This window comes from Cricetulus griseus, chromosome 4 (genome assembly GCF_003668045.3).
Source record: "Cricetulus griseus strain 17A/GY chromosome 4, alternate assembly CriGri-PICRH-1.0, whole genome shotgun sequence".
Classification (NCBI taxonomy): domain Eukaryota; kingdom Metazoa; phylum Chordata; class Mammalia; order Rodentia; family Cricetidae; genus Cricetulus; species Cricetulus griseus.
The window spans coordinates 224,108,656-224,133,376 of NC_048597.1; the positions used below are offsets into that span (position 1 = coordinate 224,108,656).

Below are 24,721 nucleotides of genomic sequence, written 5' to 3' on the forward strand. Positions count from 1 at the left end.
CATCTTGGTGGAACTGCCTACAAGTTGTGCAGGGAGCACTATGAATGCAGCTTTCGTGAGGCATCCCCCATGCTGGGCTGGGGCTTGCGGTGACACAGAGGCCCTTGAGTCACCCATACTCTTTCAAGCAACATCAGTGAACTCATTGGTTCACTAAGCTAGGCCTGGATGGTGTCCTTTCTTTGATCTTTTATCTTTGCCATATGGAGGGGGAACAAGTGTTCATTCAGAACTCGCCAGGAAATTGCATACAACTGTCCTTCAGCGATACTCAAGGGAACTAAGCAGGCTGGTTTTAAGGAAACACCAGTGGCACAGCCAAATGATATTCCTCAACCACACACATTTGCCACCTGATGCATTATTAGAGTTTTATGAATGGCAACCTTGATGGGGACCAAGTTACACAGCATGCTCATTTTAGCATACCCTCTGCCACCGTAGTCAAGGCTTACCACGTTTCAAAGGCAACACATCTCATCGTAAATCAAGGCTGCACTCGCATGCTGAAGCTCAGCTTCTCCACTGAGGAAACCAAATTAGGATCCCGTTCCTGACCCATGCCATTGAAATTCACTTCTCTCGCTCTATTCCTCCTCTTCTTCCCCTTTACACTTCCTCTTCCTTCTCTTGATTCTCTTCCCCGTGCTCTTCCTTTCTTCTTCCTTCTCTTCCTCTTGTTCTTCTTCTCCTTCTTCCTCATCATCGGGCTCCTCTTCCTCTCCCTCTCCTTCCTCCTTCTTTCCTCTTCCCGCTGTTGGGCAGAATGCATCCTCCTCTTCCTCCTCCTAACCTTTTCCCAACTCTTTATTTTAACCCAGGACCCTTGGTGGTGTTATCTATTTCACATATTTTACTGATGAGATGATTGGCCGGTCCCACTGACGGACAGTATTGTGAAAACTCTATCACCTATACCTTAGATAATGAAGGAGCAAATCAAGATAAAAGGGCTGATAGACAATTATATAACTGGAGTTAATTGTTGAGGTTTCAAAAGATTATGGGTTGGTGGAAGTACCAGAAAACTTCCTAAGATGTAAGATCATCCCTTAACTTTCCATGTATCTCACATTTTTAACAATTCACCCAGAATATTTGCTTGTCATTGTCTGCAGCAGGTCACTCATAAGCTGGAGCCATATATGGGCAGATACATTTTATATGATTTTTGAAATTTTCCCTAGAAAGAAACAGAGCCAAAGCCTTGGCTTTAAACAGAAACCTTTAAAGGTCACAGGAAAAGGAAAGATAATAAGGACTGGAAATCCCATGAAGATGTATCTAAGAGGCATAAGCTAGTCGTATTAATGGGAATAACAGAGAGCAAGTAAAACTGACACAGGGTGGAAAGTTTGAGATCCACACACATTTCACATATACTCCCCACATCACATCACTCATGCTGCAGCGAGATCTTTTCAAAAGAGGTATGTCCACATGTGTGCATGTGCACTCAAGTGCAGGTCAGTAGGAGACGTTGGATCTCTTGGCACTGGAGTTTCGGGGAATTGTGGGACACCCAGCTTTCTCTATAGGTGCTGGGATCCAAACTCAGCTCCTCTTTAGAACAGCCAGTGCTCTTGGATGCTATGCCATCTCTCCAGCCCCAGAAGCAAGCATCTATGCAGTTACTACATATGCAATATAAGCTCATTATTGCTGCCTTAGATAATTTCTCCCAAAAGAAGAAGAACACGAGGAGGCTGACAGCAACCTAAGGCAGGAAATCTTCCTCAGGACTTCTCTGGGGTTTGCCACACAGCAGAAGCCTCATCAGGAAGAAGTATAGGGATTTTTGCCTGGAATTCTTTTTGAGAATTACAATTCATTAAGCTAAAAATAGAAACTTTAAGGCAAATATTGACATAAATATAACAAAACATCTCAGAATAAAAATACAAATATCTTACACTTGTGATCTACACAGTGACACCATAGCAAACCCAAGTGAATCTATATGAATTAATTTTAAAAGATATAATTTTAAATGAGTTGTATATGCATGCATATCTACAGTCCACTTGGTGTAAGTCTCATTTATTTAGAGGAACAAGAGGGTATGGGATGGCTATGTAGCTTAGTGGAAAAAGCTTTGTCACAGAAGTAAGGTTCTATGTGCAATCCCCAGCATCACAAAACAAACATAACAACAACAACAAAAAAGAGTAAAACCATGGGAGAAAGAAGGAAAGTGGGGGGGGGGATCTTAGACTGATCTTGTTTCCTCTCACTAAAACTTCCTGGATATAATCACTCGTGTCCCTGTGAAAGAATGCAGTACTTCTTAGAATTTCTTTATAACTTAAATACAAAATTAAAGATTTTCTGACCTTGGACCCTCTGTCACCAAGAAATCTCTGAAAATTTTTAAGTCACATAATTTTTTAAGTTTTTTATTTACTTAGTGTGTGTGTGTGTGTGTGTGTGTGTGTGTGTGTGTGTGTGTGTGTGTGTATGTGTTGTATGTCCTAGCTCACAAGGACAGAAGATGAGGCTAAGTCCCCTGGTGTTGGAGACAAAGGCAATTATGAGTTGCAAGATACAGGTTGTGGGAATTCAACTTGGGTCCTTTGCATGGGCAGTACACACTCACAACCACCCAGCCATCTCTCCAGCCACTTCAGTCACACTGCTTTTACACTATTTGGGGAGGGGGGGTCTTCCATATTTTATCTCATCAGTTAAAATTTTTTTTCAATCTGCTTCAGCAAAAGAACTCCCAATAGCATGCTTTCCAAGGTGTCTTGGGAACTGTCACCAAATTCTGCCTTTTGACTTCACCCTTACATCAGCCTGGACTCCAGTACTCACTCTCTTCTCTGCCTATGGTGTCCAGGACATCTTCTGCTCTGGGCTCTGGATTTCCCCTATACAGGGCAACTTCTCAAAGTGTGCACAGCTATGGTTGGAAGCTCTGGGTATTTATTGTTTATTAGGAATCAGTGTCTCACTGAAGACACCACAGAGAAGCTTCTTCAGAATCTTCAGGGACTACACGGCCTTCCCAGTCAGGTATGACATCAGCAGAATGAGGAGAGGATCTTTTTGGATGCTTACCAATCCAAACAAACTGGATTGGGGATGGAGGGAGATGGTTCAGTGTGTAAGAGCACATGCTGTTTGTTCAAACATTACAATCTGGGTTTTAATCACCAGCACCCAAGTAAAATGCTGGGAATAGCTTGTGTCTGAAACCCCAGCTCTCCAGAAGGCAGAGGCAGAAGGACCATTGGTGCTGGCTGCTTCCAGTATAATTCCAAGGTCAGTGAGAGACACTGTCACAAGACAAGAAAGTGAAGACTGAGGGCAAGACACACGGGAATATCCTTGGACCTCTGTACATGCACACAGACACACACACAGACACACACACAGACACACACACACACACACACAGACACACACACACACACACACACACACACACACACACACACGCATGCATGCATGCACATATACAGGCACATACACATGCATGCACACATCCACACACAACACACAATCTACCATGATCACACAAATGCAGAATAAATTAATAAATAATAAAATAAAATGGATTGGCTCTTCCCTGGCAGAATTAGAAGATGAATAAGCCTTGGAGTTTTCTCTTCTTTCCTCACACAGGTGAAAAGCACACGGATGTTTGTACTGGTCCTGTGAACAGAGTCCACAAGCGTTTTATCCACAGCATTTTGTGGATAAAGAAATGGTCCAGCTGGCTAACAGCCACTTGTTAAATGATGACAAATGACATATTCATGCTTCCATGTCTGTTTACAATTTTATAGGTTTCTATATTTGTCTGTTTTGCTGTGCATATGAATTTTTCTCATTCATACTGCAGAGTTCTTAAATCTAAACTTAATGGAAGGAAAACAACTGGCTCAATAGCAAGGAGACTAACTAAGTTAATGAATGTAAGGAAAACATCAGACCAGGTGACCTTGGAGCCCATCCTAAATGCTCTCTGCTTCACCATGGACAGACACAGCAACAAAACAAAACTCTTAAGGCTTTTTTCTTCTTTGTGCCTTTGAACTTGGAAAACAACACTGCAGAGTGATCAGGATCACGGGGGGTGAACAGAGAAATATTTTCTTTCCAGGGCTTATCCAATTCAATCAGAATGAATTCTACCACCTGCCATGGCGAGGGAGTGTGTTTTTCCTCACAGGCATCAAGCTGACAGGTCGTGGGATCACATAGCACAATATAGGAAAGAAACATCCTTTAAGCATTTCTCTTTTCACTGTTAGCAAAGCCTGAGACGCACATGGCTTCTGCACTTAACACAGACTCAGAACTGCACTGTTCCCTATGTCTATGGCACAGTTCCCACGAGCAGAACACCAAGACTGAACCTAGTGAAGTGTTCACTCGACCTATGTACCCACCACTTAACACATGGTGACTCCATGCAGTTTTTGATTTTGTTTGGTAGTATTAACAGGCTCATTTGACAGTTAAAGAAAAAGATGTTCAGAAATATTAAATGACTTAGCCAAGAAAATTTAATAGTATTACTTGCATACTTCCTTGGTACAGGTGTCAACTGAAAAGTCTTGGGAATGCATCTTTAAAAAACAAAGTTCCCCCATTGCTAGGGATGGTACCCAGCTCCTTGTTTGTGCCATCAAAGAACTCTACCATGGAACTATGATCCCTCTTTATATTTGAAAGTATCCTTCTTTGTATTTGGAATTTCTTATTACATGGCACTGAATACTGAAATGTTTTTTAAATTACATTTGTTTATGTACTTATTTACTTTGTGTGTGTGTGTGTGTGTGTGTGTGTGTGTGTGTGTGTGTGTGTGTGTTATGCTGCACTACATGTGTGCAAGACGACCTGGAGGCCATCAGAGGGCATAAGATCCCCTAGAAAGCTGGAGTTACAGCAGTTATGAGGCTCTTTGTGGGTGCTGGGAGCCAAACCTTGATCATCAGCAAGAGCAGTGAGCACCACAGCCACTGAGACATTGCTCCAGCCCCAATGCTGATGTGTTTCAATGTGTATCTGTGCACCATACAGATCAGATTTTGCTTATTATTTTAAGGGTCGATTCATATCTAAGATTCATATAAATATCATTCATATTTATAAGATTGTGGATTAATTAAGACAGATGCTCAAATCAGAAAAAGGGGATAGTCTCCAAGCAATAAATAAATTCTCTGAGCTGTAAGTGACTACTTTTCAATATTAGTTTGGCAAAACACATTTGTGAGTATGCCTTTGGCACCCTTGGCATAGAACTGTGGAGCTTATGTCTGACTACGTTTGGGGTTTCCACTGATGTGACATCAGATGATCCATGAGGGAAAGCATGGCCCTAGAATTCAAGTAGCCTCCTGGAATTGCCTTGTGAACTCAGCACCCCAGGAATAAGAAGTCCCACACCATCCTGGAGGTGATTATGTTAGATAAAGTTCACAAACTGAACACAAAGGTAGGTGTGCATAAGCCCACACACATATATACAAGAAGTTTTTAAAAATCAAAAATAATGAACTAGTAAAATTCACTTTATGTTTATGATTAAAGATAGCACAACTTGTTGAGCATGGTGGGACACCCCTTTGGCCAGCCTGGTCTACAAAGTAAGTTCCAGAATAACAAGGGCTATTACACAGAGAAAGCCTGTCTCAAAAACAGACAGACAACATAATCCTATCATCCTGCTTTTAAGCTATTTAATATTCCACTATAATTATTAAAATTTGCCTATTCTTTTCACGTGAAAAGCACTAGGAAATAGGAAATAGTAATAAATTCTGTCACATACAAATTTATGCTTAGAACACCAATGCTGCTCATTAGACTTAATGTTTATAGTTATTTTTTATTATTTTTGCCTAATATGTATGTAGCCATCAGTACAAACAATGGAGCAAGCATATGTCTCCCCAAAACATGAGAACTTATCTTACTTGTTTATTTCAGAAAGTTCTCAAGTTAACACTGAATAAATAATAATAATAATAATAACAATAATAACAACAACAAAATAATAATAATAACAATAATAATGCTTAGTGTCTGGAACTGGAAATAGAAAATCCATGAGGATGACTTTGGTCAGGAGCATGGCGTTTGGTTGTCTGGTTGAAGAATTATCAAGGCACCATTGCCACCTTGGGGACTCCATATAGGTGTGTCCATTCCAAGGCCGACAGGCTGTGTGACCCCAGGATATCTATGAATGGGGCCCAGCACAAAATTATAAACCTACTTAAAACATTGTCAGTGTGTCTGGTCACTTTTTGGTACCGTGTTTGTGTGAGTCTTATATGTGAACTTTGGAGGTGACAACACGGTCTTGAAATGTCAAAAGGTTGGACATGGACATGTCTATGTAAACAAAACCTGCAGAACAATGCAGAGTAAATGTGACTTCTAGCTGGAGATGCTGACGTCCCTACATGAACTAACCTTTTAGAAATGAAAATCAAAGCTGACATCAATGCCCAGTGAAGCCAGCCTGTTACACATGCACACTAACTGTGATAAATTGTGAGATTAATGTCAGGGTAGACAAGTGAGCCACAACAGAAGTTTTGAGGAAGCACCACACATCTGCTACCACACAGAGAAATGTATTTGTCTAAAGCAGAACTGTTCGGTCTTTCTTAATTTATTTTTTTGTAATCTAATCCCATTATTTGAAAATTGAGTAAGTGTGCTTTTCAGACCATTTTCTTTCATGAGCTTCTTGCTCAGTAGACTGTGAGCCCACCTGGTGGAGGTACCTAGTCCTCTCGAAATGCAATTCCTCTGACTCATAAATTTCACAGAACATTTATTTCTGCGCGTGCTGATTTCAGAAAATAAAAGGCACTTGAGAAAATCTCCCCACAGCATGCTGTCAGCCACCCCCCTCTGCCTGAGCTGTTTTGGTGGAGGACCTCGGGGTAGCCATGATATGTGCCTGAACTGAATAGTCCCACACATACACAGGAGTACCCCTGCTCTGTGCATGTCAGTGTTACTGTGGCCCATGCAGATGCAGAGGTTACTTCCAATTCTCTCCCGACTGTACCTAGCATGACAAGCTAAGCCACATACTCCCTTCAGGTTCATGGGACAAGATTCTGCAGCTCCCTGCATGCAATATAAACCAGCCCTGTCAGCAACTATGACAGAAATGAAAAGTAAATTGGCTAATTCTAAACGCAATGAAAGTAGGACTTCATATCTAGTCACCTAACATATATATATATATATATATATATATATATATATATATATATATACACACACACACACACACACACACACACACACACACCTCAGAAGCCATGTGTAGTGGCATATCTATTGATCCCAGCACTCAGGAGGCAGAGGCAGGTCGATCTTGGTGCAATGACAACCAGCCTGGGCTGCACGGTGAGACCCTGTCTCAAAAACAAAACAAATATATACACACAGGATGGTGAGATGTCTCAGGAGATGAAATATTTCCTACATAGAAACCTAAGCCTGGATCCCTAATGCCCTAGAGAACAGAATACAGGCATGGCAGGGGACTCTATAATTCCAGCTCTGGGCAAGGCAGAGACAGAATAATCCCTGGTGCTTGGGGGCAGCCAATCTAGTAGATGAAATGTCCAAGTTTAGTGATAGCAGGAAACACCCAAAGGCTACCTTTGGCCTCCATGTGCATATGGATGAGGTGAGAACACACCACTTACACATACCCAACAAAAATATATATATAGTCATGTATATAGGTGTGTACATAAACACGGCCACGAACTGCTTCCTGGATCCAATAGCAAAGCCACACCCCTCTCTCTAGAACAGTCTAGATAGCTCTCTGCTCTCACATGAAGTCATGTAGTGGGTAGGAGGACATCCTCTCCACAAGACAGTTGTCTGATGTCACAAGGAATAAATGACATCTCTTCTGGATTATTTAACAACTTTTGGATACTATCTTCAACTGTGATTTTTAAAAACTTTTATGTATGTGGGTACTTAACCTGCATGCACATGTTTGCATACCATGTATGCAATGCCACTGAACCCAAAAGAAGATGCTGGATCCCTTGGAACTGGAGTTACAGACAGTTGTAAGCTACCATGGAGGTGCTGGGAATAAAACTTGGGTTCTCTGCTCAGGCAGCTGGTACTTGTAACTGCTGAGCCAATGTAACTTTAGCCCCTCAACTTGGATTCTTAAGGATCCAATGAAATGTCAAAGGCTGCAAAAGCTTCCACAAATATAGCTCAGTAGGACTGTGGCCAGGAAGTATTTTCCACTCTGAGTGGCAAGCTGATGTGGTTGGCACACAACCACTGTTGTGCACATGGCAATAAGGCCTGGAGACTCTCATGGAAGATCCATTACTCATTCCCAAGGCTCTAAACACAATGTCTGCCAGAAAAACGGAAGGCAGTAAGGGGTAGAAAAACGCAGGGAGAGGTTCAGATGATGCAAGTCACTAAAGACTCTTACCTCGTGGTTAATAGCATCTTTCATTGAATTCTCCTTGAAAACTTTTAAATTAGCAAATATACTGGGCCCAGGAGAAAAACTCATGGGGAAGAACAAATATTTTAAAATGTAAAAAGAATAAATGAAGAAAAAAAAAGCCAAACACAAGACAGACCAGAACAAATCTTCAGACATGAACAATGCCTCTTCGTCCTCCTGTCTGACTGTATGAATGAACTATGGTCTGTTTGTGATTACTCCCCATCTGGAGCCATGGCTGGCTTTGTTCAGCAATTTCCAGTCATTGGGGGCCCAGAGTGACTGTTTTATTTTATTTTGCTGTATTACACAAAGTGGAAACTCTTTCAGACACAACATAAGAAAGAGGAAGCCTAAAATCGGGAGACACTTACAGAGTTCTGGATGGCCCTTCTGGAAGAACAATATATGTGTGCCCCCACATGACTACTACCAGGGAGCAGGTGGGATGCTAAAGAGAATAAGCACCTAAGAGAATAAAACCCTCTTCTAGAGGTTAAGGAAGAGTCAAGCCTGTGGGATAATACATGGAGGCCAACTGATGCCTCCCTCTGCATCACGGAGGAGAACCAGATAGGCAAGTTTTCAGCCTTTCAAACCATGAGGACATTCAGCATATTTGTGGGAAACTGACTATATCTTTAAAACCAGAAATAAGTGAGTTCGTATCTTCTGGGGGGGTTGTAAATGACTGAAAAGCAAGTGTCTCAGTGAAGATTAAATCCAATCTGTGTCCTACAATGACAGCCTCCATGATCTTAATAGCCTGAAAAGGAAACCCAGACACCTCCCACATGCTCATCTCTTGCCTTAAGGAAGTGGTTGTGGAGAACTCCACTTTTGCTTATTGTTCAAGGCAACAAACAGTAACATCTTCAAACCCAATTACACCTGAAATCATTCGACAAAACAAAATGCCATATAGCCATGAGTTTCTGAGGTGTCAGTGAACAACCGAAATTCAAACTAGCTCAATGGTTTGGAGTATGGATTCCATTCACTCCACCCACATGGAAACTGGCAAACCTCCATAACTCCACTCCCAGAGGACCCAACACCCTCTTGTGGTATTAGTCACAGCATGCACATGGCACACAGAATGTGCCAAACACCTGTACACATATATAAAATGAAATGGGAATGATTTGAAATCACCTGAATTGTTCTGGGAGCTGAATTTACTCTTTCTTGAACAATACCACAAAGTAGATCTAAAGAAATGTTAAAATATTCATATCAGCTGTGCTCCTGCACTAACACAATTATATTTGTTTTCCTTCATAATGCCAGCCTTGGACTTGGTGGGTGAAGAACTCACCATCTGAATGTAAGCACCTGAGTGCAAATCCTCAGAGCCCTCAGGTAGGAGTGGTGACCCACCTGCAGTTCCAGCACTAGGAAAGAGGAGACAATGAGTCCTCAGAGAAAATTAACTAGATAGACCAGCTGTGTGTTCAATGGAGAGACCTTGCCTTAGTGAGTAAAATGGAGTGCAATTAAGGACAATCCCTGGCATCAACTTTGGGCCTCTTTAAACATGCGCACACATGTGTTGACATGGCCATGCATATACATTTGTCCACATACATGCAAACATGCATAGACATACTACCACAAGTACTCATGCATCAAACAGAACCTATTGCTAGCTCCTGGGCAGGGAAGATGGTCAGTAGGTGTAGTGATTGCCGTGCAGACAAGAGGAGCTGAGTTGAGGTTCCCAGAACCTGTGCAAAAGTCATCATGCCTGTATTCCCGGAACAGCTCGGGAGAGGCAGAGACTGGAGAGTCCCTGGGGCTTGCTGGCCAGCAGTCTAGCTGAACCAGTAAGCTAGAGATTTGGTGAGAGTCTTGAATGAAAAATAAGATGGAGAGCACACACACACACACACACACACACACACACACACACACACACACACGCATGTGTACAGCATTCACACAGATAAGTAAAATAAAAGAAGGTGTTAGATTTCTATGTGAATTAATATGAAGTACTGTGGAGCCTTTTCTGTATGTAAGGCTGCCATCACAGCACCCTACATAGAGGGCTTCCTGTCATCATTACCTTTTCATATGCAGGGTTCAGTGAGTTTGTGTGATTGAGCCTAAGCCACACAGCTGGTCTGCTGAGAGGCCACTATACCCCAGCAGTAAGACTCCATTTAAGTTATAACCACAGCCTCCAAGTGATGACACCTCTCCATATATAGTACATGCATTATTTTATATTCTTATATCGATTCACCTTCATATCAAAAGCATTTCCCAGTTTGATATTGCAGCCCTCACGATTTCCATCTTAATAGCTACATAACAGTTTTACGTACCTCAGAAGCTGGAGTTTTCATATTTTTTGTATTTTTGTTAATATAGAGGAAGAATGATCAGACTTGTGAAGGCAGATATGAATAAAGTATTTGGGGAAATGTTTTGAGTGTCATAATAATATCAAAGCCTCTATGCCCTTTACTGCTCTTTCCACAAGGACTTTTGTAAAAGGCTTGGCTAATTGAAGACAGCAGTAAGAGGGATGGATGGTCACATTTACATGGACCAGCAGTGGATGACTTGCATGCTACAGCTGCTACTTAAGTGCATATAAACTGTCTCTGGATATTACTGTCCTTTTCACATTCCTCATGACTGCCTAACCTGTCCTGGGGATACTATTTGTCTTATAGCCCTCTCAAGTTTGAAGTGTTAAGATTTGTTCTTATTTATGCTTATGTCTTTGTGTGTATGTGCCTCTGTGTGTGCATATGTGTGCAGGTGTTCACAGAGGCCAGAAGAGGGCATCAGATCCCCTGGGGTTGGAGTTACAGGCTGCTGTGCACATCACAACAACTGGGTGCTGAGAAAGAAAATGAAAACCCGGTCCTGCTCCGCAGGAGCATCAGTTGCTCTTAACCCAAGGCCTCAAGTTTGAGGTGTTATTTCTTTTGATTTTCCCCAATACCCCTCCTACCACAGGACCTGTGAGGAGAGTCTTCCTCCAACCTATATTTAGAGACTCCCATTTACATATTTTATTACCATATCATACAAGAACTCCCCCCTTCTCTATGGGTTATAGACCTCTAGTATTAATCTCATTATTTCTCCACAGAACTTTCTGAGTCAGATTTTGTGGAATCATCTTTTTGTACACTGTGAAGATGTGTCATTCTGATTGGTTTAATAAAAAGCTGAACGGCCAGCCAATAGCTAGGCTGGAATTTTAGACAGGCACATAGGAACCTGGGAAGAAGAAGAAGAAGAAGAAGAAGAAGAAGAAGAAGAAGAAGAAGAAGAAGAAGAAGAAGAAGAAGGGAGGAGATGCCAGGGCCCAGAGCAAGCAGCATGAGCATTACAAAGTAAAGGTAACAGAGCCATTTAAAAGAGCACAGATTAAAAACAATGGCTAATCTACATTGTAAGAGCTAGTCTGAAACAATCCTAAACTATTGGCTAAGCTTCCATAATTAACAAGGAGTTTCCTTGTGGTTATTTGGGAGCTTGCTGGCAGGACAGAGAAAGGCTTGCTACAATTAGGTCTTTTTCTGGAATTGTTTTCCTTTTGGAGGACTTTAATAATCCTCTACATTTCTATCAGTGCTTGGCTAATCAAGTACATGTACCTTGGCCAGTTCCTGTCTCCTCCAGACCCTTCTACCACTTTCTTTGGCCATTGTTGACAATTATCAGCATTTTTCAATAACTGTTCTACCTAATTCTATCTACTGATAAGCACTTCTGAAAACTCTCAGAGTAACCCCGTGAATGGTAATAAGAATAGTAACCCCCATCAACAGTAATTAGGACCAGGATAGTGATTTCTCCCTCTACTTGAATTATAGATTAATAACAGATAGATAGATAGATGGATAGATAGATAGATATAGATAGATAGATAGATAGATAGATAGATAATGCCTACTTCTTAACCAGTAATTTGGCTCCACTCATTTTTCTAAAACATCTTTTCTGAGATACATATAGAAATCACAGAATAATTGACCAAACAACAACAAATAATAATAATAATAATAATAATAATAATAAGAAGAAGAAGAAGAAGAAGAAGAAGAAGAAGAAGAAGAAGAAGAAGGGCAAGAAGCCTAAGGCCTAAGTTGTTTCCAAGATACAATTTTATTTTGTTTTATTTTAAAATTTTCTTTTGATTTTATGTGTTTGAGTATTTTGCCTGCCTGTATGTATGTATGTATGTATGTATGCATGCATGCATGTATACATATATGTACACTGTATGTGTGCAATGCCCATGGAGGCCAGAAGAGGGTGTCAGATACTCTGGCACTGCAGTTACAGTTGTAAGACACCATATTGATGCTGGGTTGAATTCAGGTCCTCTAACAAAATCAGTAAGTGCTCTTAATTACTAAGATCCAACAGACAGAATTTTTGTGTCTCCTGAACTCTGTGCCCCTTGCTGGTGTCTATGGTAACGATTCCCTGTTATGACCTTACATAACTAGTGCAAGGGTCTATACAATTCCAAGTCTGAAAATCTTCTCCTGAGCATCTGAGCATCTGGCTTTCCTGTAATTCCTTTCCAGCTTGCTTTTATAATTTCCATTCTCAAGGAAGGAATGTTCTCCCCCACAGTATTGTGTAGCTACTTCTGGTCCTGGGATCTACTTCCCACTCTCACAGTGCAGTCAGTACTACAATGGCCCTCCCAAAGACGTCAGGATTCGTGTGTGTGTGTGTGTGTGTGTGTGTGTGTGTGTGTGTGTGTGTGTGTGTGTGTGTGTGTGTGTGAGTGTGTGTGTGTCTTGGCTGTCTTCCTCAGTTGCTTTGCCCTGTGTTTACTGAGGCAGAATCTATAGCTGAAGCCACAGGTCCAGCTAGTCTAAGGTCCAGTGTTTGTTCAAGCTTGCTCAGATGATCCCCCCCACACACTCTGCTTTCCAGGTGCTATGATTACAGGCAGGCTTCCATGCTTGCTCATCTTAGGGTGAGCTTGTTTTCAACTACCAGTTAAACTATTCAGAGATGGAACTTAGAGGCTGGTGTTGTCCTGGATGTACTCATGAACTGATGGCAGATGAGCAAGACCTTTTTGAAAAGCTATTGAAATGAATCTGACCACCATTCCCCAGAAGGTCAAGGTACATTTAAGAGTACATGAATGTCCTTTGCTAAAACTTGAGCATATTCTGTTTGGCTTATACACTGTGCTTGATTTAAGTATTACAATGAATACTGGATGAAAGGCAAGAAATAATATATGTGACAAGAAGCATTCTAATTTCCCAGTCAGAACCAACTGATGTAGCAGTGACCTACAGATTATGCAAATAATTTAATGTAACCTTTAAACATTGTATGGGATTCCAGACATGAAGAAACGCAAGCCACAGCCATTGTCCAATGATTTCTGAAATATTTCCAGCAGGGAGAAGAGAGAGAAAAGACCTGACTTAATAGTATCCTGAAATCTTGTGGATATTTATAGCCAAAGCATAGATACAATTGGCCCATCATTAAATTCATTTCTAGTCAACAAATCTTGCTAGAGCTCTGAAGAACAGAGAAATTAAAGCATGATTTGCCTGGGACCATTTTCCCCAGCACACCTCATCTTTACATAGGAAATCAATTTGTATCTCTGATAGCATCATTCAAATCAGACCAATCTGAAATTGTTAGAAGGTAAATCAGTTTTCTGTTGAAGCAATTTGATACTTGTTCTGATTTGTGATTTTCATTTTGTTTGTTAATGAAAAAAAATTAATGAGCAACATTACCAGAAATACAACCCATCAAAGCACTGACAACATCGCACGGGCTTGCCATTGCTTGCATCCCATGCTCACTGTGCAGCTGGACCTCTGGAGTGGAGACACCATCGGCCGAAGGGCACACACAAGAGTTCCGAGTAGGATGAGTTCACACCTACCTTTGCATTGATTCGTATTCTTGTCAAGAATTGCCTTCGTGGATACAATTTTTCCATACCTGAGAGAGAGAGAGAGAGAGAGAGAGAGAGAGAGAGAGAGAGAGAGAGCTCTGTGTTATTGAAACCCAGTGAAGAACCTTACACGACCTTCCTAAACTTTGGGGCACACACTGTTGAGCAGTGGTACATCTGGAAGGGGGAACTCCATTCCCATGCCAGGAGGATCCTATCGCAGCTATTCTTGGTAACATGAGACTCCTCTTCTGTAGACAAGCTCTTTGCTATGCCTTCAGGAAAATGAGGAACCATAGTGCAGGGTCACCTATGGACCTCCAAAATAAAGTGAGGACTTATCCACCAGGCTGGGATTTGTGTCCCATTCTCACTCAGACCTCTGCTGTCGTCTTGAACACTTTAGCTCAACTCCTCCCAGCCACCACTTCTTCTGTAAAACTAAGAAGTTACAGGTGGGCTGTATAGTTCAGCTGGGAGAGTATTTGCATGAACAGTGTCCTGGATGCCATCTTCAGAAACTCATTAACCAGATATGTTATTGCACTTCTGCAATCTTAGCAGGTGAGAGGTGGAGGCAGGAAGATGAAGAGTTCACGGTCATTCTTGCCCAGACAGGGACAGGGAATTCAAGGACAGCCTGGCATATGTGAAAATCTGTTTCAAAATAATAATAATAATAATAATAATAATAATAATAATAATAATAATAATAATTAAGGAAAATGTTGCAGTTCAACTAAGTTTCATGTTTTGAGAAGTCCAGTTGAATGAAATACTCTAGTTATGTGAATAACTAGGCATCAATCAGTCATGGCTCAAATCTCAGTTCCACCTGGATCTGTTTGGCGGGGGAAACCACCTGAGCTCTTTGCACCATTTTAGCTTGCATGATGATGTTGATAACCATATTTAAACAATGACTCAAGGGCTATAGAGACAGCTCAGTGGTTAAGGACTGGATGCTCTTACAGAAGATTCTGGTTCGATTCCAGCACCCACATGATGGCTTACAAACCACCTGTAATTCCAGTCCCAGAGAAAGCTATATTCCCAGACCTTAGCCAGCATCAAGGGCACTTGTGTTGCATTGTCATGCATGTAAGCCAAACACATGTCTACACAGAAAAATAAAATAAATAAATTCAATAAACAAAGAACAAATTCGACTCTGAACAGCAGTGGATGGTTATAGAGAGGAACACAATCTTCCCTACAGACTTGCTCTGTGAGCTGATGGTGTTTTCAGGATTGTGCTGAGGGTTGCTGGGGTCTGTAGAGTTGTTCTGGGGGCTAATGGGGCTTTCCTGGAGGGCTGAGGACAGTGTCTGAAGAAGAGCACCTGCCTCTACACTAGCTACTCCTCGCAGTGTTCTCTCCAATCATCTTCTGTAGAGAACCAGTCCTGAGAATTGTCAAAATCTTCCACTAAGAAATGGGGCCAATAGCCAGGCAGTGGTCGTGCACACCTTTAATCCCAGCTGTCAGGAGGCAGTGGCAGGAGGATCTCTGTGAGTTCAAGGCCAGCCTGGTCTACAAGATCTACTTCCAGGACAGCTAGGTCTACTCAGAGAAATCCTGTCAAGAAAGATATGACCAATAGTGCTTTCAGATGGGGCTCCATGGAGTCCTTGCCTGGCAGGCACAAAGCCCTGGATTTGATCTCCAGAACGGCATAAACTAGATGTGGCGAAGCATGACTGTCATGCAAGTATTGGCAGGAGAATCCTAAATTTAAGACATCTTAGCCAAGCAGGAAATTGCATGCTACCACCATTCTAGCCCCACTATATACACAGCCTTCATTTTTTACTTCTTAATTTTTAAATACATTTTTCATATAATGTATTTTGATCACATTCATTCTCATCCACTGTGTTCTCAGGCTAGCCCAGAACTAAGCATACTCTTGCCTCGGTTTCCCAAGTGCTACAATCAAGTGCAAGTTTTCTATCTGGTGAAAATGTTGGGGGGCACAAAGGTCCTTACACTCACACATAGCACCAGGGGAACCAGGAATGTTAAACAAACAGTGTGGTCTCTTCAAGGGAAAAGATATATAACCTGTTTTCCACCAAGAAGGCTGGGACTGAAGGTGGCTAATAGGCTAGAATTGTGGTTCTCAACCTTCCTAATGCTGTGACCCTTTAATATAGTTCTTCATGATGTGGTGACCCCACCATAAAATTGTTTTCACGGCTATTTCATAGCTGTAATTTTGCTCCTGTTATGAATCGTAATGTAAAAAATCTCTGTTTTCCAATGGTCTTAGGAAACCCCAGTGAAAGGGTCATCTGACCCCCCTCCCAAAGGGGTCATGACTCACAGGTTGACAATCACTTGTCTAGGTGATTTTTGTGCTCTCTCTAAGGGCAGGCCATATCACACACAAGCAGGACCAGAGATAGTTAATAGTCTAGGTGACCTTTGCATTTTATGTTTGACTAGGGGCTCTCCCAAGTTCCTACAACCATGACTGAAGGTTGCCAACAGTCAAGATGGTCTCTACACCGTCTGTATGACTGAACCCACATCAGATTTGCCCCTGGGCCCTTAATATAACACATGTAGTCTATCTTTAGAACCCATCTTCCTAGAGAATAACACATACTCTGAGAAGAGTTTTGATGTAATTATGCCTCAATGTGCACATGAGATTGTGATATACCAGGAAACCTTTGTCCAAATTGTATTGTACTTAAACATGGCTGCTCAGTCCAGTGTCAGACTTTAGAGGTTTGAACCAACACTGACTACTGATCCATGCTGAACTTCCTTCTTGTCTCATTGGGATTATTGCTCTGCCAGTCCTGGTGTTTGTAGAGACCCCCACAGAGAATGGCCGTTAAAATCTTATCATGCTCAAATGCTGTTTTAAGAGAAGAAAGTCCGACATGTCTGATGGGGAATGTACTTTTGTGTATGTTTATCTTATTGATTGTTGAATAAAGTTCTGTTTGGCCAATGAGGCAGCAAGTTAGACTGGACTAGGAGTCAAAGAGGATTCTGGGAAATGTAGTAGAGAAGTGGTGATCCAGGCAGGAAATGACATAGCAGGGAGACTCATATTTAAGCAAGGACAAACAGGAAGTGGTCCCTTTTCCCCTCTGCTCTTCGTCCAGCTGCGCAATGTGATCCATGGGCAAGGGAGGACACCAATGGAAGGTGTCTGATAAGATAAGTCTTATGAAATATATAGATTTATGATAATTAAGACTGAGCTAACAGATGAGAATCCTAGTCATTGGCCAAGCAGCATTTGTTCCTAATATCAGTCTCTGTGCATTAATTTGGGCCCTAACTCAGCGCGCAGAACTCAGGTGGCTGGCAGAGACTGCCCCCTTGTCAGTAGGACTCTGACAGCTTTTGGCAGAAAGATTTATTGTAACACATGTCATATCAGTTATTCAGACAGACGTTCAATAATTACGGGATGTTCAGGCAAATGGGTGCTTGAAAAAAATGTAATGATGAGAAAAAGAGTAGGAGCAGAAAAGGAGGAAAAGGAGAGGAAAAGGTTAATTTTGCTGAAAAGTACCAATAACACAGTATGCAAGAGATTAGAATAGAGAGGGGGGAAAAGCCAGCTCAAAACATTTAAAACTAACACACAACAGGCACAGAATACTTAAGACAAATTTCTTAATTGGTTTCTGTTTTTTAAAGAATTTTAAAAATGCCATCTGCATTCTCTCCTTCCTTTTTAATTTTGCATCTTTATTTATTTTTATTGTATGAATGCTTTGCCTGCATGTACACCTCTGCTCCCATATGTTTTTGTGGTCCCTGTGGAGGTCAGAAGAGAGTATCAGAGCCCCTGGAACATGACATACAGATGGCTATGAGCCACTGAATGGGTGCTGGGAACCAAACCTAGGTCCTCTGTAAGAGCAGTCAGGGCTCTTAACCACTGAGCCACCTCTCTAGTCCCCCTTCTAAAGGTAGTCCTGCAATACTCTTCTGACAGAAGTACCTTCAAAATTAAAATGTGGTGAAGACACAATTAGAAATGGGTGCGTCTCACATGGATAACATCGAATAACAGCACTCTTAGAATATTTCCCCCCGCTGTGTCACTATGTTGTCACCACTCAGATGGCTCTGTCTCTGTCAATGCTATATATGAAAAAAATGCAGTATTGCTTTACAGTAAGACAAAGACAGCAAATGTGTTTCTGCAGAAAGTGCATGTAATTATTTTGTGAAGCAAATAAAAGGGGGAAACTTTATTTCCCAGAAATTATGATATAAGCCTCTCTGTGTCTCACTCTCTCTATTTTTGTCTCTCTGTCTCTCTCCCCTCTTTAATTTTCATGCTCTCTCTCAAAAAATACAAACCTTATTCATTCTCTCTCAAAAAATACAAACCACACACTCTAGTATACCACAGACTAAGCTTTCCATTTCAACAAAACCCAGAAACAGCAGAACTTGAGTGCTTCCCACAAACACAAGAGCCTGTGAGTACACACACACACACACACACACACACACACACACACACACACACACACACAACAGAGCTTCAAGAATTTCATTCCTGGACTCAGAGACAAGGTACAGTTTTAACAGTTAGGTTGGTATTTAATGGATGCTGGCCCCAGTTCACATGTGAACGCTCACAATAAGAAACAGGTAGGTTCCACATGGCTGGCGTGATCCACAGCAACCACAATGGTTATAAGTGACAAAGTGAAGGCTCGTTTTAATTTCTTCTTTTTTTGTCTGCATTGAGACTAGAGTGCAAGACTGTCTTATACCAGGTGGGCAAGCTATATCATTAGTCTCATGCCACATCTTTAAAGGCCCAGACTCCTACACACACACACACACACACACACACACACACACACACACACACACACACACACCTATATAGTTTTACATGCTTTGGGCTCAGGCTAATTCTAAACATATATTATATCACCCCTCTTCTTAAGGTTAGATCAAGACTTAAGTTTTTGTAAAGATTTTCTTCAGCTCTGCTACCCATGAGTGGAAAACAAAATATGACCTTAGAAATGTGACTGTGTCACTAAATAATGCCTAGAAATGGACAGCTGAATCCCATGAGCCTGCTGGTTCCAGGGGCTTTCAGACAAATCCAATCCCCTTTTCCATCCCTTCATTTCCTACAGCAACAGGTGATAAAATACTTTCTACAGCCAGCTTCTGAACAGGGTTGAAATTCTTGGTAGGAATAAATAAATGGAGTAAGAGAGGCTTATATTGTACTCCTTTCCATGGGGGCCTTCACCAGTCAGTATAGATGGTCACCAAATAGCCCTGGCTGGACACCGACTGAAACCAATATGCACCTCTCTACGCTGTATGTACATGTTCACCAACTACACAAAGCAGGCATAAAATCCCCAGTTCAGGCAGTTAAGGCATGTTTCAGACACCATTTTCCTTATGTTCTGAGTCCTCTTTAAAAGAGTAGCAGGTGGGGCTGGATGTCTCAGTAGTTATATGTATTTACTTCTCTTTCAACACCTAGGCTGGGCAACTCACAACCTCCTGAAAATCTAGATTCACAGAGAACTTACACCTCTGGCATCTTTAGGCACCTATACTCATATGCACATAATCATAGACAGACAGACAGACAGACAGACAGACATACAGACAGACAGACACACACACAATTCAAAATAAAACTCACGTTGACTATTATCTTCTTAAACTCCTTTTATGCTAGCTTCTCAATACAAAATTTATATTTAATTTGTAAAGGGACTAGCCATTTCTTTTCTGGCATTCATCCTTTGTCTTACGTTGCATCTACATCAAACTATATTTGTTGACATACTTGTTCATTGACATACACAAGCCTAATTTAAACTAAAGTCTTCTTTTATTTGCCAAAGTTGAAGCGAAAATAACTACTATTATGGGTTTGCACTTCATACATTATTAAGACATCAAATTGGTAGGATATTTCTACAGAGAATTTATTTTTGAATCCTTCACCACATCGCCCACTGTGTATATTAATTCAAAAAAAATGCAGGCAGAGACTAAAGATAGTCTCCGCAGTCAATTAACTCCCAGCTACCTCATTTTTCACATGCCTTCTGTATGGATACCAGACACAAAGAAGGTATCACATTCATTTAATGGATGAAACACTATCCATTTAGCAAATGTGATTTTTTTCCTGCTTCTTGGGTGGCTCATTCATTCTCTTTGGCATTTAGGGGCACTAATGGAATGTGTTTGTAGGTGGAGGCACCCTCTTGGAATGTGGCAGGGACCAGCCCATGATGAACTTACACCAGACACATTTCATACACACATCCACATAAAAATTTTATTTGGGGAGCTGGAGACTTGACTAAGTGGTTTAGAGGACTTGCTGCTCTTGCAGTGGACCTATGTTTGGTTCCCAGAAGCCACAAGGTGTCTCATAATGGTCTGTAACTCCAGTTCGAGGACTTCTGGTGCCTTCTTCTGGCCTCCTTGGGCTCCCACATGTATATGGTACAAAGGCCTAATACAGACACCCATACATACACCCAAAATAAAATTTTAAAATGTGAAAGTCATTTAAAATGCTTATTTCAAACAATTGGCTGGTTTGAGCCACAAATGAATGGCCAAGGGCAGACATGATCATTATGGAATGAAGAATTCCCTCAAAATGAATGAACCTATCTGTATTTTCATCCCTAGACTCTCAGGAAGCCATGGTAGAAGACAGAGCCTTCTGAAGATTATTAAGGTAAAAAGGAAGCCGTGTGGGTAGGTAGAGGAAGAGCATGAGTTGGTACTGGGAACCATACAGCTGTCTATAACCCAAGAGAGACCATTTAGAAGCAACACTGCACACAGCATGCAGAACTGGGAAGAAATACATTTTTGTTCATCCATCCAGTGTAGTATTTCACTATGGCAACACTAACACACCAATACCGTAAATACTGCTGCCCCTGGGGCTGTTGGCTTTGGGGAAGAAGAGGGAGCTGAGGGGACTCTGAACAGTGTCCCTCCTCTAAATGTATCCCATGAGAAACAGAACATCTAGAAGGCAAAACTGACACACAATTCTTGGGGAAGGAAGTATTTGAAAATGGGTAATATTTTGATAATCAGAAATATCATTTTAAAATTTATATTATAGTTACTTAGGGTGTAGGCATGCTTATGTGCATACATGTATCTGTGTGTGTGTGTGTGTGTGTGTGTGTGTGTGCTTGCCTGTGTGTACCATGGTTCCCATACAGAGAACAACATGAAGGAATTGATTCTCTCCTTTTATAATGAGGGCCCAAGGGATCAAACTGAAGTCCTTGGGTCTGGCAGAAAGCACCTTTACCCACCAATCCATCTCACTCTGCTTATTTCTTATATCTTACACATAAGAGAAACAAATGTATATTACATTTATTTTCCATGAAATTAGGTTACTGTCAAACAATTATTTCCATGCTACTAGTAGGACCACCGCCATATAGTATGTACCATTCCTGTACCACAATTCTGCATTTCAAATATGACCTACTCTAAATAACAATAACAAAGTGGTCCTCAAACTTTAATGCCTATCCCAAAGCCATGGGGAACTTCGTAGCACTAACTGGCTGGCCCTCTGAGTAGAAGCCGTATTAGCAGATATTGCATAGAACTGTAAAATTTACATTTCTTACAAGGTCCCCGGAGAGTCTTATCCTGATGATGTCTTCTGAAGACCCACTGCTCCAGACAGGCAGTGGTGGATCATACCTTTAATCCCAGCACCAGGAGACAGAGGCAGGCGGTTCTTTGTGAGTTTGAGGCTAGCCTGGTCTACCAACTGAGCGCCAGGACAGGCTCAAAAAGCTACACAGGGAAACCCTGTCTCAAAAAAAAAAAAAAATCACTGCACCAAAGATGAGCCAAGCCCAGAACACTTCCCATTCCCAGCCCTCGGGACTCAAGAAAAAAGTAAGATACCTATAACAGGAAACCTGTCTGCAGAGTACACAACATGGAGCTGGTCAGCATGAGGATCCTGCTGACCACATTCTCATTGACAGTATACCCCCACCCCACTGACAGTGCTGTGAGTTCCACTGGGCAGCACTCTTGGGCCTCAAGAGGGGGTCTATGTTGACAAGACAGGTGAAAAAGGCCTGAACAAGTGATCTAAGAAAATTCAAATGAAATCTGATGAAGGATTAAGGAAATCTCAAACTAGCAGTCTTCTAGAAGAGAAGTTCTACCTGAACAAGCTTCTTGCTTGTATTGCATCACGAGATCAGGTCCATGAGGAGGGGCAAATATCTATGCTCTAGAGGTCAAGGGGAGAGTTCCGTCTGAAGATCAAAGCCCAGAGGGCCAAATAAGTCACATTCCACAGCTCATCTAGAAGTTATTTGTTGTTCCACGTTTTAAACTGGAAATCTGTCCCTTTGTTTAAAATAAGAGCCTCTGTTGAAAACCAAGGAACTTTTGTATGGGGGTACATGTTTGTGTGGGCACACATGTATGCACCTGGGTACTTGTACACAAGCCAAAGGTCAAACTGCTCTTGCTTCTCATGTGCTATCCATCTTTGTGTGTGTTCCAGGGTCTCTCATTAGTCTGATGTCCAGTGAGTGCCAGGAATGCCTGTCTCCACCTTTGCTTGCCAGCCTTGGGAATACAAATGTAGACAACCAGCCCCAGTTGTTTTTATGTGGGTTTGGGGGAATCAAATTCGGTTCCTCAACCTTGCAAACAAGCACTTTAACATCTGAGCTGTCTCTCCAGCCAAAATGATTCTTTTACTTTTGTGGGTTTTTCACCAAGTGTTATTAATCATACAGCTAACACAATGACAGCTTACAACTCGGGTTCAGCTGCTCCAACATTCCTTTGCAGGTGATTTTAGGGAAGAAAGACAAAGACACACAGGCACTGTCTACGTTACACTCTTCCTTCTGCTACAAGAAGAGTGGACAGTTAACAGTTTGAATTAGGATGCTGATGAATTGAGAAAACTGGCAATCACAGTAATTATCAATGATGTAGTATTGCCATCCCTTCTTTCATCAGAAGCAGGGGTGAACCTCAAATAATCCACCTGTGTATGTTTTTGTGTGTGTGTGTGTGAGAGAGAGAGAGTGTGTGTATGTGTGTGTGTGTGTGTGTGTGTGTGTGTGTGTGTGTTTTGTGTGTTTGTGTGTGTGTGTGTGTGTGTGTGTGTGTGTGTGTGTGTGTGTGTGTGTGTGTAGTACCTGCAGAGGCCAGATGAGGCTTTGGATCCCTGGAGGAAAGCTGGTTGTGATCTGACCGATGTGGGTGCCAGGAACAAACCAAAGCCCAGTGCGCTGCAATAGCACCATGCACTCTTAATCTCCAAGCCATCTCTCTACTATTCTTTTTTTAATGAAAGGATACATAACACCATTTTCATGGAATACAATATGCTTCGAGCATATCTCCCCCACTCCCACCCTACTTTACTCTCCTCATCTCACTTGACAATTTCAATTTTAAAAACAGGAGAACTTCACAAGATTGCTAATTCTTATGCTTAGTAAACTTTAAAAAATGGTACTTTAGGTTATAAATCGGATTGTATAGCAGGTCCCCTGGTTTTGTTTACGCTGCTATGATAAACTCCCCTGACAAAGAGCAACTTGAGGAAAAAGGGGGATTCACTTCAGCCTCAATTCCAGGTTACAGCCCATCATTTTAGGGAAGTCAGGGTAGGACCTTCAGATAGCTATTCACATCACCCCCATGGGGAACTGAGATAAACGGATGTGTGCACGCTCGCTTCCTTGCTCAGCTTGTTTTCTCTGCTCATGTGGGTGAAGACTCCTCGATTAGGGGATGGTGACACCCACAGTGGGCTGGGTCTTCTCACATCAGTTTATTTTATTGAGACAATCCCTCAGAGGCATGCCTATGGGCTCACCTAATAATGACAATCAATCCCTCCTCGAGATCCTTCCAATCGATTCTAGGTCATGCCAAGTTCACAATTAAAGCCAACACTCACATGAGGGGAATCAAGCATCTTAACCAATGGCAGTGAAAAACAAGTTTCCATGTCAACAGCAGTGGGAATCAGCCATCTGTTTGATATTTGTCTTTTGATTGTTTTTGTTTGTTTGTTTTGTTTTGTGTGTTTATCACAATCAACACCCTTTCATATTTGATCAGTTAATATGGAAAGGCAACAGGCTTTAGATTCAAATAATACAGATTTGCCTCTCATCCCAATGTAATCTGAAATAAATTTCTCTATCCTTCCGTTCAGTTTCTTGACCTAATCAATATGACTTACTGCTGAAATCTACTTTGCACAGTGGCTATAAAGATAAAAATGAATAGTATGTGTTAAAACTCTTAGC

At 41.6% G+C, this 24,721-nt stretch overlaps 1 protein-coding gene across 9 annotated transcripts in view; it reads right to left on the minus strand.

Moving 5' to 3' along the window:
* The window catches only part of Rbms3 (RNA binding motif single stranded interacting protein 3), a 680,800-nt gene that overhangs the window by 465,266 nt on the left and 190,813 nt on the right, over positions 1 to 24,721 (minus strand). For all 9 annotated transcript variants that reach the window (XR_004769778.1, XM_027415326.2, XM_027415321.2 and 6 more), the window contains exon 3: positions 14,385 to 14,443. Coding sequence is in view for 8 of the 9 variants with exons in the window: in XM_027415326.2 (XP_027271127.1) it covers positions 14,385 to 14,443 (59 nt within the window). In the remaining variant the exon portion in view is untranslated. The remainder of the gene's footprint in view (positions 1 to 14,384; positions 14,444 to 24,721) is intronic.